This window comes from Perna viridis, chromosome 10 (genome assembly GCF_037379345.1).
Source record: "Perna viridis isolate PV_CMFRI_1.1 ecotype Kerala chromosome 10, ASM3737934v1, whole genome shotgun sequence".
NCBI lineage: Eukaryota > Metazoa > Mollusca > Bivalvia > Mytilida > Mytilidae > Perna > Perna viridis.
In genome coordinates this window covers 16961991-16978441 of record NC_142454.1, presented here as the reverse complement: position 1 = coordinate 16978441, position 16451 = coordinate 16961991, and the positions used below count along the sequence as shown (strand labels likewise).

Below are 16451 nucleotides of genomic sequence, written 5' to 3'. Positions count from 1 at the left end.
ATGTAACATAAACAAGTCAAATCAACCATAAAATACATTAAAGAGATGGAGAGACAACATAAAATAATTCTTCATGTAGAATGTGTTGTTGATGTTGTTGAAGCAACTTCTTCAGAACATTGAAATACATTTTGTACCCACAGTTATCGACATGATTCTTAATAAAAGAATGACAAAATAGAAATACAGATTTTGTCCGAAAATATAAACTAAAATATTTAAAGTTTTCGTACCAGAATGTATCAATCTCGATGTTAATCTGAGTGTATTTCAAACTTGATAAATTTAAAGTTAGATTTTCAACCCCAAAAAAAAATGTCAATTTTTAGCACTTATTTTGGCTTCTCATGTCAGGTAGAAACATTGAACATTGACTTTTTATCGCAATATTTGAAGTTTTGAGAAATCACACTAGCAAATATAACACAAAATGTCCAAATGGATTCAAATTATATCTTTTCATATAGCTTTGAGGTTATCGAAGACGATGTATTGGTATAGTCAAACAAAAAATGCTTTTTTATTTTGTCGATTTCATATCTTAAAGATTTATAGGCTAGTTTTACATTCTTGATCTATTTGGTGATAAAAAAACCCTTTAGACACTGCACATGTATGTTTAAGGTTTTGTATTTTTCTTTGTATCATTTAAATCGTTTAGTGGGAATAGTCGTTATTGAAGATTTAAAATTATTGATTTATAAGCGAGTTGTTCAAAAAAGAATTTATGTGTATAGATTTACGATATATTTTATCAAGAGACATATCTAGATCTTCTTACAGTTCAGCGAGCCGGCTCGTCTAACAGTTCTAGGAAAGCTGGCTCTACGAGAACAGAATTACAGTCGGCTCTACTAGAACAGCTGTCCTGACAGTTTCACTGAGAGGTTAGAACTAATCTCATCTGTATTGCCTTCCATTTCTATATGTTGATAGAGATAACGTCTTTCCACGATTGTCTAGTTATCCATAAATAATAAATAAATCATTTCTCAAAAAACAGTGTTTAATACTATTCAATATGTTTTTATGCTCTACATATCTTGAGGACAATTGATGTCAACAAACTTTATTTCCGTTTCAGTACCCTCAGTCAAAAAAAAAATCTAAATTGCATTCTTTATTCAATCACAAATAAATAGATATAACTCATTCAGTTATATTTAACTGTTTGTCATTGATACCTAACATATTTTGTGTTTTTCTATCACAATAATAGGATACTTTTGACTTTCATGTTTTCAGGAAATGGCACAGATATCTTTATCAAAATGTTGTAACTGTGAAAGTGAAGGCAGTTCATACTGTTACAACTGCAAAAAAATGCTATGCGAACATTGTAAACTAAATCACAATACATTCACAAGAGGACATACATTAACTTTGTCAAAAAACGTGGACAAAGTTATAGTGGGGGCTGAAACGTCATGTCTGATTCATGAACAGGAATTGTCAATTTTTTGTCTAAACCCGTCATGTAAACGTTTGATTTGTGATAAGTGCGCAATCGGTTCACACAAGACACATAAGTATGAAACAGTTGCAGAACATTCAAAAACACTCCGAGGACAGATGCAAAAACTGATAGCAGATTTCGATTCTGCAGCAGATTTCATGTCTAAAACCATTTATGATATAAAGAATGATACACTTAAAAGACTATCCGGGGACTTCAACTCATATTCGAGTGCAGTTAAAAACGCATCGGATAAATTGGTTGATATCATAAAGAGCACAAAAGACATGAATGTGAAAGCCATCGAAGATAATCTAATGCTAAAGAGGGAAAATCTAAATTCTAAAATGTCGGAACTTACGTCACTTTATGAACATTTCATGACCAGGAGAAGAGAACTTGGGCAGTTGTTAGATATAACCCATGATACAACATTCGTAGTGCTTCTTGAAATGGCACATAAAGACAAACCAGATATACCCGACGTTTCAATACCTTCTGTACCAAATCATCAATTTGAGGAAGAAATATTCGTGAATGCTGTTGTTGAACGTATTCATCTGTATAAACCAATCAGGTATGTTATCTCTTCTTCTTTTCAACATAACTGTTACTTTCTGAAGTTTCTGTGTCGTTTTCAAACGAAAAAGACTATGAACCAAAAGGTTTTACTTGGTTGTACTAGCCCTACATACTATTTAATAAAAACAGCTAATGGCTAAAAAAAAGTATTTACTTTTAACCTTTTAACATGTTTAATAAAACGCATTTGTCGAAACAACTGCCATTATTATACAATTGTAGAAAAATTCTGGTTATAAAAGTATTTTTTGCTTTTCCAATTTTCAAATTCCCTAAACTGATTGACTGACTTATGTATTTATCCATTAAATTGACAGGGAAGTTGAAACCGTTTTTCCATGCATCACCTGTGTGTGCGATATCTGTGTTGCCATAAAAGTCACACTAGTACTATTACCATATAATTTATTTATATAAAAATGTTTACAGTATGAAAAGTTAAATGTTCTTATTATTGTCGCTTCAGAAGTCGAGTTTAAAGGAAAGGTAATTTAATTGATGGCTGGAATACCTCTGTGAACAAACTGTGCGCAACTTCTCGACGAACTGTTTCTATGTAGATAGGGTTTAAGAAGGGTACTTTAAAAAAAAAAACGAGAAGTGACTAGCCCAGTCTTTTTATTTCAGTTTCTTTTGTATTTAGAAAGTATTATCCCTGATCAATCATTGCTATGTTGATGACTTGAATGTGATCTACGCAAATGGAATTAAATTTGAAGAAACAACTAATTCAATCAACTAAATATAATCTGAACCTACAAAAAGATGACACCGGTCGTTTGAAAAATATTTGGAAAATAAACGTTCACAAACGCGATGGTTTTCTTTTTAATTTCAAACGGTAAACGTCCCCTCTTCCCTTTATTCGCAATGCACTGACAACTTCAGCAGTGCACAATTCTTATTCGTAGAAGAGCAGATACCGCAAAATAAGTTTCTTTTGAGGCTTTAATCACTATAAAACAGTTGTTTTTATAAACACGACTTGATTGACCGATGATAAATTTCTATTGTACAGATAAATTAAGAAATATTAGGTACAGTTTTCTTCAATTTTACCTGATAACGATCCCAAAGACTTGACTCTTACTTCATCTTTACTAACATGTAGTATGACGGGGGCCGAGAAGGACATGTTTCCGTTTAAGAGAGATATATATTACTCCCGGTTTTCTTTAGGAATTCATATTGTAAGTGCTATCTTGTTTTTCTCTATCTTCAGTTTAAATATGTAATTGAATTTCATTTTATTGTTTACATTATATTGGTGGATTGTACCTCTTTCTTATTTTTACGCTTGTGTCGAAAGCGACGATGTGATCTTTTCCACATTGTTTTCCCGCTACTTGTACTAATAGGGACATCATAAACGGATCGCTAGAGTTTCCGTCATAAAAGATGCCAATTGCCAAGCGGTAAAAATAAATATAACTCATCAGTCTCCTCATACCAAAATAACGTCTTAGGGAAGAATATTTCTTAACAAATTATTAAGAAATTATAATATATTTACGCATATTGTAAAATTTCATCTCATTGATTTATTTATCAGTTTATACATCTACCTTAAAATAAAACAAAAAATATATTTGTATTAAAAAAATCACAACGTTTTTAATCATCACTGGTTTGTCACTTAATAGAGTACGATATATATGTCCGATACTGTTACAATTTAATAATTAGAATAAATATAAAGGGGAGATAGCAATGGCAATATTGATCTTATATAGAATTCCCTTTGCACAAATAGTGTACAGACTGTTTGTTTTTATGTGAATAATATATATGCAATTGGACATCGATGTATTGTCTAACATGTACCTTGTAGCTATTGTGTTGATCGGAAACAAATTTGCAGTTGTAGTTATCTTTTGCTCGGTCTTTGTACAGGTGTATTGAAGATAGAGATTTAAAAATAGCTAGGCAAGGTAGTGATATAAATGAACTTGCAAATAAAGTCAAGGAGAAAGAATCCACCCACAAAAGGTAATATTTATTTGGTTAACTCAAATGTTTTTTGAATAACAAAATAGTTGCAGAGACTTAATGTTATTAACTAGATAGTTACGTCATTAGGACCCCATTGTTCAAAAAATCTTTCCATTGGATAACTCTAGTACAAAATATAAAAAAGTTATCCCCCGGATAACTGCAGTACGATCTATGCAAGTTATCATATTTCAATCTACATTAAGTATCGACTGGGATTATCTGTGTCAATCTTTTCAGAATATTCATTGGATAAGTTTAGTACAACATCTACTGGATAACACTAGTATAATCTATAAATGTTTATACGCTGGATAAGTCTAATTTAATCTATACAATGTATACCCCGAATAAATATTTAACCAGTGGATAAAATGTTGGAAGACTTGGCCCAGCTTCAAAATTGTACGCAAAAGTATGCATGTCTTAATTTTACTATAACGGTTTAATTTTAAACTGGATATGCCAGAATGTGGACATGTTGCTTTACGTGAAGTATGCTAAACTGAATTTTATGGGAACAGAATAATTCCATTACATTTTCCCGAATATCTTATCTACTTTTGTTTTTTATAAATTGTTTTGGTTTTTTCCTGTTGTTTATGTCTGTTTTTTCCTGTCTGGTCTATTTCAGCCCTGGACTACTTTTTTTTAATGTCTGCTAGAAATTTGGTTCCCTTGATTACTTTTTTATTTGACAATATTTGGTTAGAATTCTTACTTTGTGTCTGCAATCTTCATTTTATCGAATATATTATAGGTCTTTAAAGGAAAGAAATTCGGAAATAACGAGACTAGAAAGTAAAGTAGATGAACTTGAAAGTGAAATCAGACAGAAAGAATCATACCACATTAGGTATTACATGTGTTATAATAGATATTAATGATCTACCGAACATCATAACATGTATATCAATCCTTCGTTCACAAAAGTTGGATTTTATGTTGAAAATAGCAACAAATAAGGAAGAAAATCTGGATAATAAATAGTATAATCAATTGGATATCGTGATTAACCAAAATATAATCTCTCGTGCCAAGAACACCATAAAATTCAACTCGTACTTGGAACAAGTTCCGCACATCCGTCACATCTAGGCGTTCTCTGGCACTCGTGTGTGATATTTTGTTATGATTTTAGTTATTTACTCTTTCCGATTAGTTATCCTTTTAATTACTTATACAAATATGCTATTTGAAAGGGTGTTGTCAAGTCAGTTGAGTTGTGACTAAAGAACATAGGTAGCCATGAGCTGATATTTATAATCTTGGTAGAGGTGTTGTCTCTTTGACATGCTAACAGCATCCTTTCTTCTTATAATGAAAGTGAAAACTGGTCCAAACCAGATTATTAAGTATATATAATCTATTAAAAAATTAGAAACATTCCTTGTTATTTAATTTCTAATGGATGACTGTCCGAATGTTCATAATTGATTAGTAACCAAAGTGTTAACTTTGTTTGGGATTTTTCATACGTAGAGTGCAGACGAATCGACGCTAATGACGTCATATTACCAATCCAGGTTATACAAAATAACTAAGTTTGCTCACAGAGAATTAAAGTAACCAGAATGATAGTTACAAATCAAATTATTTTTTTTTAAAATTTAATGGTGTACAAATGAGAAAACAAAACCGAAAAATTAATTTGTTTTGTAATATATACCTCGTTCATGCAACTTGTTCTCGGATCCTGTATAGGTTTGCAGAAGAAAAAGATTCGACAATAGCTCGGCTTCAAAGAAACATTGATGAACTGGCAAATGAAATTAAGGAGAAAGAATTTTGCCATCTACGGTAATTTAGTTATATCTCATATTTTTAAATGCGTTACAGATACATACATGGTATTTGAATGGACGTCGTTTCTGTTGAGTTGTTGTTTGATTTAATTTGATATACAAACAAAGAGACATCACCAGGTCAGTAATAGCTATAATTTTATATAGCATAACATACCACCAAGTGGTGAACAACGATCGACAGTGCAAGTGATGTTGCCATAGATATCATAACAGTTTGAGGTTGAAAAATATAGACATTATATTCAAAATAGATTACTAGGTCTACATATAACTCACCAGTTTCCTCTTAGCAATACGACTTTTAACGATCTGTGCAAGAGTAATCAACAGAACCGAGATTATAGCGGTAATCAAAAGAATGTAATCCAGGGACAAAGACCACACATGGAAAACAGACACACACAACAAAGAACATAGAGTAACTAAACTCATACATACAAAGTAACAAAAGCAAATCAGCAACTCGGACGCCACTAAAAACTGGAAGCGTAGACCAGGTGTAGGGTAAACGTCCTCTGCTTTTCTAGAAACACCCGCCGAATTTCTCATAAAAAGTCGAATCCGGGATAGACGAAAGAGGAATGGAAAACGATGACACGTTGAAAAAAATCAGTTGTCATGGCGCAGATGGATACACCGTAACGATCCACGAGTTCATGATGACGGCCATAACACTTTTTATGTTGTAGCAACATAACCCTGCTCCAAAAGTCTATTTGTTAGAATTCCAGCGCGAAATAAAAAGTCTGCGTAGTCTTGGCAAGCTCTAGCATAACGTATTTATCACATAGTTGTGATATTATCAATCCATACGCAGGTTCTGAAGGGATGTTGCCACAAAAGGAACGTTGACAATTTTGAATGAAAAGTCATCACGTTTGTCGTAAAGTTTGGTCAATAGTTTTCCTTTACCATCGATTTGCAAGTTATCCAATGAATAAGTATATTACAATCTATACTAGGTATCGACTTGGTGAGTCTTTTACAATCTATTCAAGGTATTCATTGGATAGGTTTAGTATAACAGCTACACTTTATCCACTGGATAACTCGAGTATATTCTATACAATTTGATATCCACTGGATAAGTCTAGTTCAATCTATACCATTTATCCACTGTATGATTATTTACCCAGTGGATAAAGAGTTATAAAACGGGATCCAGGTTTGAAAAGTGTACATAAAAGTAGATATGTCTTAATTACAGACTTTTGTTTTGTTACTCCAGTTAAAGTTTAGACTGAAAGTGCCAGAATGTAGACGTGTGGCGTTACGTGAAGTATGCTTAACTTAATTTAATGGGAACGAAATATTTCTTCAACACTTTCCCGAGTTGGTTATTTACTTTTTTCTTTGTACATATTATTTTGGGTATATTTTTTTCTCTATTGTTTGTGTCTGTATTCCCTGTTTTGTCTATGTCATCTCTAGACTCTGTGTTTTTTATTTATGCCAAAATCTTGGTTCCCTTTATTACTCTTTGATTGAAATATTTTTGTACAAATTTTATCTTTTTGTGTGCAACCTTCATTTTATCGATTATCTTATAGGTCTTTAGCGGAAAAAGGTTCGGAAATAACGAGACTAGAAAATAAAGTAGATGAACTTGAAAATGAAAACAGGAAGAAAGAATCATGCCACATTAGGTATAACATGTCTTACATAGATATCAGAGATTTTCCGAATGTTCCCCTTGATTTTCACCGACATAAACGTTACAAAACATCACAACATATAATTCAATCCGCTAATCACAAAATTTGGATTTTATTTTGAAAATAACAACAAATAAGTAAGAAAAGCAGGATAATAAATTGGTTGTCGTGAATAACACACATATAATCACTAGTACCAAGAACGTATTGAGATTTAACTTGTGGACATATTTTGGTTATTCACTCGTTCCAATTATTTATCCTATTATTACAGATAAAAATATGTTATTTTAATGGGCGTTGTCAAGTGAGTTGAGTTGTGATTAAAGAATGTTTTTTTTTTGGGGGGGGGGATTTCTAAACAGGCGACATTTATAAAAAATAAACTGATTCGGCATTTTACACTTATGAACCGTATAGCTGTTTAAAGAGGCAACTAATTTTGCTGCAATTGTGTATAATTTTGTTTTGTGACCAGCTGCAGTCTGCAAAGTGATGTGAGGGTTTCTGTGTCGTTTATGGAAGACAAGACTCACGGGTGGCCTTGAGTTTACATCTATCACCCCGGTAGAGTTGTTCTCTCTTTGACATACTAACCACACTTATTCTCTTATATCGGTCGTGAAAACTTGCCCAAACCAGGTTATTGAATAAGTAGAACCTGTTAAAAAATTAGAAACATTTCTTATAATTTAATTTATAATGGATCATCGTCCGAATATAAACAATTGATAAATAACCAAAGTGTTAACTTTGTTTAGGATTATTTGAATCACATAGTGCAGACGAATCAACGCTAATGACGTCATAGTACCAAGCCAGGTTGTTACAAATCAAATTAGATTATCTTGATTGAATGTTATACACTTACAAAAAAAATGTTTTGTTTTGTACGATAAAGCTCGCTATAACGTTGATGTACTGGGAAATGAAATCAAGGAGAGAGAATTATGCCATCTACGGCACTGTTCATTTAGTGATTTCACATGTTTTATTCAGTTACATATACATCTATGTTATTTGAAAGGGCGTTGTTTCTGTTGAATGGTTATTTGATTTAATGTGATATATATTGATTTTTTTTATTGTTTCATCATTTTTTGTATCATACAAATATCATCTTCGCATTTTCATAAAACAGATTTGTCTTGTTTTATGTTTCTAGTTGTATATGCACGTTTTTTTGTAAGAAGGTTTCGTTTGTCTACCCCGGACTTAACTTTTCATGAGCAACTCGGCTGGTGTTTCTAGAAAAGCAGAGGACGCTTACCCTACCGGTGCACCTGGTCCATGCTCCCAGTTTTTTAGTGGAGTCCGAGTTGTTCATTTACTTTTGTTACTTTGTATGTATGATTTTAGTTACTTTATGTTCTTTGTTGTGTATGTCTGTTTTCCATGTCTGGTCTTTTTCCCTGGATTACATTCTTTTGATTACCGCTATAACCTTGGTTCTCTTGATTACTCCTTTAGCATAATGCAATCTGTAATACATGTATGTCGAATGAAACGTGAACATGTACTGTACTCGAGGTAACATAAGGTATTGTTAAAGTACGTTTTATTGCCATCTACTTATTTAAAAAAATATACTTGCTCATTCATATCACAAAATGGCTTCTCCATGAAATGTGAATAGTTAAAAATCCGCTGATATTTAAAATCTAGCATCACTTTGTTTACATGGTCAAATCAAGATCTTCTGTTGTTAATTATTTGACTGTAACAATGATTTACCACCTTTAAACATTCTTTTTAAGGTTATTGTTACTACCAATTATTTGTTTACTTTTATATTCGTTAGAAATTAAGTTTTTGTTAAAACAGAAACTGAAAAATACAACTATCAGTTCTTTGTCAACAATCGGTACTTATCAACATAACATTGGATTTTCTCGTAAGAAATTTTTGAGTTTGTTTTATGTTTTTTGTTGAGTCATAACAGATAAAAAGAAAGACATCATTGCCTCGATAAAACACCTGCTGAAGAAATTTATCATTCAATACAAATTGTCTTGAACTGACGTCGAGTCAATGTTGAAGGTGCATGGATTTTTTTCTCTCAACTATACACCTTTAACGTCTATTCTATAGTTGTTTAGAGGAAAGAGATTCGAAAATAACATGGCTAGAATGTAAAGTTGATGAACTTGAACATGAACTCAATACGAAAGAATCATACAATAGATGGTAATATTTTTGTTACTTGGTGAAATTTTGAATCATAACTTATTTGTCTTAATTAAAATATCATCAGGCGAATTGAAGTACTATTTGCCACAATGTTATAGAATAAAATGGTTTTAAAACAATGTCATGTATTTAAATTATTTGCAAAAATGAATAACTAATTATATTGTTTTCATCTTCCACAATTTCGTGCCTACCCAGTTGATCGTTCATATTGTGTTTTTTTATAGAGACATTAAGCATTACACGAAGTTAAATAGGTAAATTTGTCTATTGGACTAAAGATTAAACGTGTGATTACGACCTCTTTAAATTGTATCCTTTTCTCTTTTCTCTATTTCATACAGGTGTATACAAGAACGAGAGCCGGGAAAAGCGAGAAAAGAAAGTAATGCTGATGGGCAAGGAAATGATCTTACGGAGAAAGAATCATCCCACACAAGGTTAAATTCATTTAGTTTGTTCTCATTTGTTTTAGTCAGTTTTGAAACACATGTTTTTGAAATTAATATTTTCGAATGAGTTGTAGTTTACTTCAATGTTGCTTCTGTAATATGTACCAATAGCAAGTACAATGCTACCTTTTCAAATGCACACTACATGTTTTACGTTTAATCAGAGTTTTGGTACTTTTGTTTGTGAGACGTTCTATGCAGAAATTTGTTTAGAAAAAAACATTTTAGGAAAAATGTTGTCGAGTAAGACTTTGAATTGTAATTTATTGTGGTATAACATCAAATCTATTTATTATTTATCAACAATTATTGCGTCAATTCTATGACAATAAACATCATGTATCAACAGCAGGTGCATTTCGTATGAAAAAGAACATCTTGCTATTGCACATTTTGTGTTGAGTTGCTAAAGCAAATTGTTTTTTTTTTAACTTATTCGTGCATTTTTATGGACCTTTATGCATGAGTTTAGAAATAAAATTGAATTGAAGAGCTGAAATACCATGATTTTCCGCTATATTTCTGCTCTTTATCTTTAGTAAAAGAAAAAACCAGAAGTTCCAAATGAAAATGCTACAACTGGTACTTAATATGAGACTTACCAGAAATATGGCGGGAAATCATGGTATTTCAGCTCTTCAATTGGGAGGTAATAGGGAACATCTCAAAATATCCATAGAAACAAGATGGCGGATAAACAATACGTTCAGTGCTAAATTCTCGAGGGAAAAATTTTGAATTTTTCCAATCTCGGAAGTAAGAACGAGAAGTAATTGTATGAAAGTTGTAGTACAGAACGACATGAATTAAATGGCAAATTATTTAAAGGAACTTATGAGAAATAAAAAAAATAACCTAAAAAAAAAACTGCAAACAGGCTGAGGTGAATTCGAGTATAGAAAAAAAACATAATGGGTCAATTAGCTCGTTTTTGAGATATAAGCATTTGAAATTATGGCGGGTGACGAATTATACTGGAAAACGGTCCTATTTCAATTAGAAGTGAGTTTAAGTTATTTTAATATTTCAAGAAAAATAGTTCAGTGACCTCCAATTTTCTTTTTGAAATATGGAAGAATGTGAGTTAATAGTTTTTAATAACAAATTTTTAAGACATCTTATCTACTAGTGTTATAATAGTACTCGAAATGGTGAAAATTTTGTACAGAGTTCATGTAAAATGTTAGAGGAAATTGCCTTTATCAAGGCTCAATTATCTCGAAATCATGTTCGGATACTCATATTTTTACATTAAAAGTCTGAAGTGTCTTCATTCAAGATAATCTTCGAGAAAAATCAGAAAAATCTATCTACTAGAAATATTAAGTATGACCTACATGAAACTATATATTAGAGAACTATTAGGCAATCAATAAGTTAATCTCCATTAACAAGATTAACATATTCTAAAATGAAATATCAAATTAGAAACAGTACAATTATCACAAATACGTACCATACTGAATGTGTTCTGATATAAATGTGATATATATCGTATATCAGTAATGCGTGCCTGCAAAGAAAGATACCACTAGCTGATTTGGGCGACTGAATACACCAAACCATTTATAAAAAAGTAACACTTTATAAAGTCCAGTCCGGGCATATTACGTCACTTGCTTTATCACAGGACAATAAATCTTTTCGTTTTGTACAAATTATACAAAAATCTCGAAGTAAGTATTAAACATAAGGAATTTAGTGATTACATCTTAGCCCTGAATTTAATAATTTCAGAAAGGAAGTAGATTTAATACGCCCATTCATGACAAAAATATGAAATCTATCTTAATTTTCAACCTTTTGTAATAAACGTTTTTTATATGAAAAGAAATTTGCTTCGCTCAACATGTTTTGTTTCAGAATCAAACTAAAGAGTGTACAATCATTATTAAATCCACAGTCAACAGAAAGGTGTTGAGAAATCACAACAAGTTGTAATTTTGTAGTAGCCCTTGAATGCTGTTCGACATTTTCAGGATGCGCATTTTCCTGTGCTAATGATTCTTCTAACGTTTTTACGCTTCCACTCCGAACAAACACAAGTCTCCTGAACACAGGTGATTGTTTGGTTCCTACGAATGTATTGCTTGATAAAGAACGTATTGAGATTTAACTTGTGGACATATTTTGGTTATTCACTCTTTCCAATTATTTATCCTATTATTACAGATAAAAATATGTTATTTTAATGGGCGTTGTCAAGTGAGTTGAGTTGTGATTAAAGAATGTTTTTTTTTTTTGGGGGGGGATTTCTAAACAGGCGACATTTATAAAAAATAAACTGATTCGGCATTTTACACTTATGAACCGGATAGCTGTTTAAAGAGGCTACTATTTTGCTGCAATTGTGTATAATTTTGTTTTGTGACCAGCTGCAGCCTGCAAAGTGGTGTGAGGGTTTCTGTGTCGTTTATGGAAGACAAGACTCACGGGTGGCCTTGAGTTTACATTTATCACCCCGGTAGAGTTGTTCTCTCTTTGACATACTAACCACACTTATTCTCTTATATCGATCGTGTAAACTTGCCCAAACCAGGTTATTGAATAAGTAGAACCTGTTAAAAAATTAGAAACATTTCTTATAATTTAATTTATAATGGATCATCGTCCGAATATAAACAATTGATAAATAACCAAAGTGTTAACTTTGTTTAGGATTATTTGAATCACATAGTGCAGACGAATCGACGCTAATGACGTCATAGTACCAAGCCAGGTTGTTACAAATCAAATTAGATTATCTTGATTGAATGTTATACACTTACAAAAAAAATGTTTTGTTTTGTACGATAAAGCTCGCTATAACGTTGATGTACTGGGAAATGAAATCAAGGAGAGAGAATTATGCCATCTACGGCACTGTTCATTTAGTGATTTCACATGTTTTATTCAGTTACATATACATCTATGTTATTTGAAAGGGCGTTGTTTCTGTTGAATGGTTATTTGATTTAATGTGATATATATTGATTTTTTTTTATTGTTTCATCATTTTTTGTATCATACAAATATCATCTTCGCATTTTCATAAAACAGATTTGTCTTGTTTTATGTTTTTAGTTGTATATGCACGTTTTTTTGTAAGAAGGTTTCGTTTGTCTACCCCGGACTGAACTTTTCATGAGCAACTCGGCTGGTGTTTCTAGAAAAGCAGAGGACGCTTACCCTACCGGTGCACCTGGTCCATGCTCCCAGTTTTTTAGTGGAGTCCGAGTTGTTCATTTACTTTTGTTACTTTGTATGTATGATTTTAGTTACTTTATGTTCTTTGTTGTGTATGTCTGTTTTCCATGTCTGGTCTTTTTCCCTGGATTACATTCTTTTGATTACCGCTATAACCTTGGTTCTCTTGATTACTCCTTTAGCATAATGCAATCTGTAATACATGTATGTCGAATGAAACGTGAACATGTACTGTACTCGAGGTAACATAAGGTATTGTTAAAGTACGTTTTATTGCCATCTACTTATTTAAAAAAATATACTTGCTCATTCATATCACAAAATGGCTTCTCCATGAAATGTGAATAGTTAAAAATCCGCTGATATTTAAAATCTAGCATCACTTTGTTTACATGGTCAAATCAAGATCTTCTGTTGTTAATTATTTGACTGTAACAATGATTTACCACCTTTAAACATTCTTTTTAAGGTTATTGTTACTACCAATTATTTGTTTACTTTTATATTCGTTAGAAATTAAGTTTTTGTTAAAACAGAAACTGAAAAATACAACTTTCAGTTCTTTGTCAACAATCGGTACTTATCAACATAACATTGGATTTTCTCGTAAGAAATTTTTGAGTTTGTTTTATGTTTTTTGTTGAGTCATAACAGATAAAAAGAAAGACATCATTGCCTCGATAAAACACCTGCTGAAGAAATTTATCATTCAATACAAATTGTCTTGAACTGACGTCGAGTCAATGTTGAAGGTGCATGGATTTTTTTCTCTCAACTATACACCTTTAACGTCTATTCTATAGTTGTTTAGAGGAAAGAGATTCGAAAATAACATGGCTAGAATGTAAAGTTGATGAACTTGAACATGAACTCAATACGAAAGAATCATACAATAGATGGTAATATTTTTGTTACTTGGTGAAATTTTGAATCATAACTTATTTGTCGTAATTAAAATATCATCAGGCGAATTGAAGTACTATTTGCCACAATGTTATAGAATAAAATGGTTTTAAAACAATGTCATGTATTTAAATTATTTGCAAAAATGAATAACTAATTATATTGTTTTCATCTTCCACAATTTCGTGCCTACCCAGTTGATCGTTCATATTGTGTTTTTTTATAGAGACATTAAGCATTACACGAAGTTAAATAGTTAAATTTGTCTATTGGACTAAAGATTAAACGTGTGATTACGACCTCTTTAAATTGTATCCTTTTCTCTTTTCTCTATTTCATACAGGTGTATACAAGAACGAGAGCCGGGAAAAGCGAGAAAAGAAAGTAATGCTGATGGGCAAGGAAATGATCTTACGGAGAAAGAATCATCCCACACAAGGTTAAATTCATTTAGTTTGTTCTCATTTGTTTTAGTCAGTTTTGAAACACATGTTTTTGAAATTAATATTTTCGAATGAGTTGTAGTTTACTTCAATGTTGCTTCTGTAATATGTACCAATAGCAAGTACAATGCTACCTTTTCAAATGCACACTACATGTTTTACGTTTAATCAGAGTTTTGGTACTTTTGTTTGTGAGACGTTCTATGCAGAAATTTGTTTAGAAAAAAACATTTTAGGAAAAATGTTGTCGAGTAAGACTTTGAATTGTAATTTATTGTGGTATAACATCAAATCTATTTATTATTTATCAACAATTATTGCGTCAATTCTATGACAATAAACATCATGTATCAACAGCAGGTGCATTTCGTATGAAAAAGAACATCTTGCTATTGCACATTTTGTGTTGAGTTGCTAAAGCAAATCGTTTTTTTTTTAACTTATTCGTGCATTTTTATGGACATTTATGCATGAGTTTAGAAATAAAATTGAATTGAAGAGCTGAAATACCATGATTTTCCGCTATATTTCTGCTCTTTATCTTTAGTAAAAGAAAAAACCAGAAGTTCCAAATGAAAATGCTACAACTGGTACTTAATATCAGACTTACCAGAAATATGGCGGGAAATCATGGTATTTCAGCTCTTCAATTGGGAGGTAATAGGGAACATCTCAAAATATCCATAGAAACAAGATGGCGGATAAACAATACGTTCAGTGCTAAATTCTCGAGGGAAAAATTTTGAATTTTTCCAATCTCGGAAGTAAGAACGAGAAGTAATTGTATGAAAGTTGTAGTACAGAACGACATGAATTAAATGGCAAATTATTTAAAGGAACTTATGAGAAATAAAAAAATAACCTAAAAAATAAACTGCAAACAGGCTGAGGTGAATTCGAGTATAGAAAAAAAACATAATGGGTCAATTAGCTCGTTTTTGAGATATAAGCATTTGAAATTATGGCGGGTGACGGATTATACTGGAAAACGGTCCTATTTCAATGAGAAGGGAGTTTAAGTTATTTTAATATTTCAAGAAAAATAGTTCAGTGACCTCCAATTTTCTTTTTGAAATATGGAAGAATGTGAGTTAATAGTTTTTAATAACAAATTTTTAAGACATCTTATCTACTAGTGTTATAATAGTACTCGAAATGGTGAAAATTTTGTACAGAGTTCATGTAAAATGTTAGAAGAAATTGCCTTTATCAAGGCTCAATTATCTCGAAATCATGTTCGGATACTCATATTTTTACATTAAAAGTCTGAAGTGTCTTCATTCAAGATAATCTTCGAGAAAAATCAGAAAAATCTATCTACTAGAAATATTAAGTATGACCTACATGAAACTATATATTAGAGAACTATTAGGCAATCAATAAGTTAATCTCCATTAACAAGATTAACATATTCTAAAATGAAATATCAAATTAGAAACAGTACAATTATCACAAATACGTACCATACTGAATGTGTTCTGATATAAATGTGATATGTATCGTATATCAGTAATGCGTACCTGCAAAGAAAGATACCACTAGCTGATTTGGGCGACTGAATGCACCAAACCATTTATAAAAAAGTAACACTTTATAAAGTCCAGTCCGGGCATATTACATCACTTGCTTTATCACAGGACAATAAATCTTTTCGTTTTGTACAAATTATACAAAAATCTCGAAGTAAGTATTAAACATAAGGAATTTAGTGATTACATCTTAGCCCTGAATTTAATAATTTCAGAAAGGAAGTAGATTTAATACGCCCATTCATGACAAAAATA

The 16451-nt window shown here is 31.5% G+C and overlaps 1 protein-coding gene across 12 annotated transcripts in view; it reads left to right on the top strand.

The window, feature by feature from the left end:
- Window positions 1–16451, top strand: part of LOC148604750 (uncharacterized) — a 39829-nt gene that overhangs the window by 3865 nt on the left and 19513 nt on the right. For 6 of the 12 annotated variants that reach the window (XM_088550887.1, XM_088550878.1, XM_088550879.1 and 3 more), the window contains exons 2-11: window positions 784–887; window positions 1246–2033; window positions 3932–4027; window positions 4791–4886; window positions 5735–5830; window positions 7389–7484; window positions 9585–9680; window positions 10028–10123; window positions 14125–14220; window positions 14568–14663. In XM_088550887.1, coding sequence (XP_088407013.1) covers window positions 1249–2033; window positions 3932–4027; window positions 4791–4886; window positions 5735–5830; window positions 7389–7484; window positions 9585–9680; window positions 10028–10123; window positions 14125–14220; window positions 14568–14663 — 1553 coding nt within the window. In that variant the 5' untranslated portion in view covers window positions 784–887; window positions 1246–1248. The remainder of the gene's footprint in view (window positions 1–783; window positions 888–1245; window positions 2034–3931; window positions 4028–4790; window positions 4887–5734; window positions 5831–7388; window positions 7485–9584; window positions 9681–10027; window positions 10124–14124; window positions 14221–14567; window positions 14664–16451) is intronic. The other 6 variants (XM_088550881.1, XM_088550880.1, XM_088550876.1 and 3 more) reach the window with 4 other exon arrangements.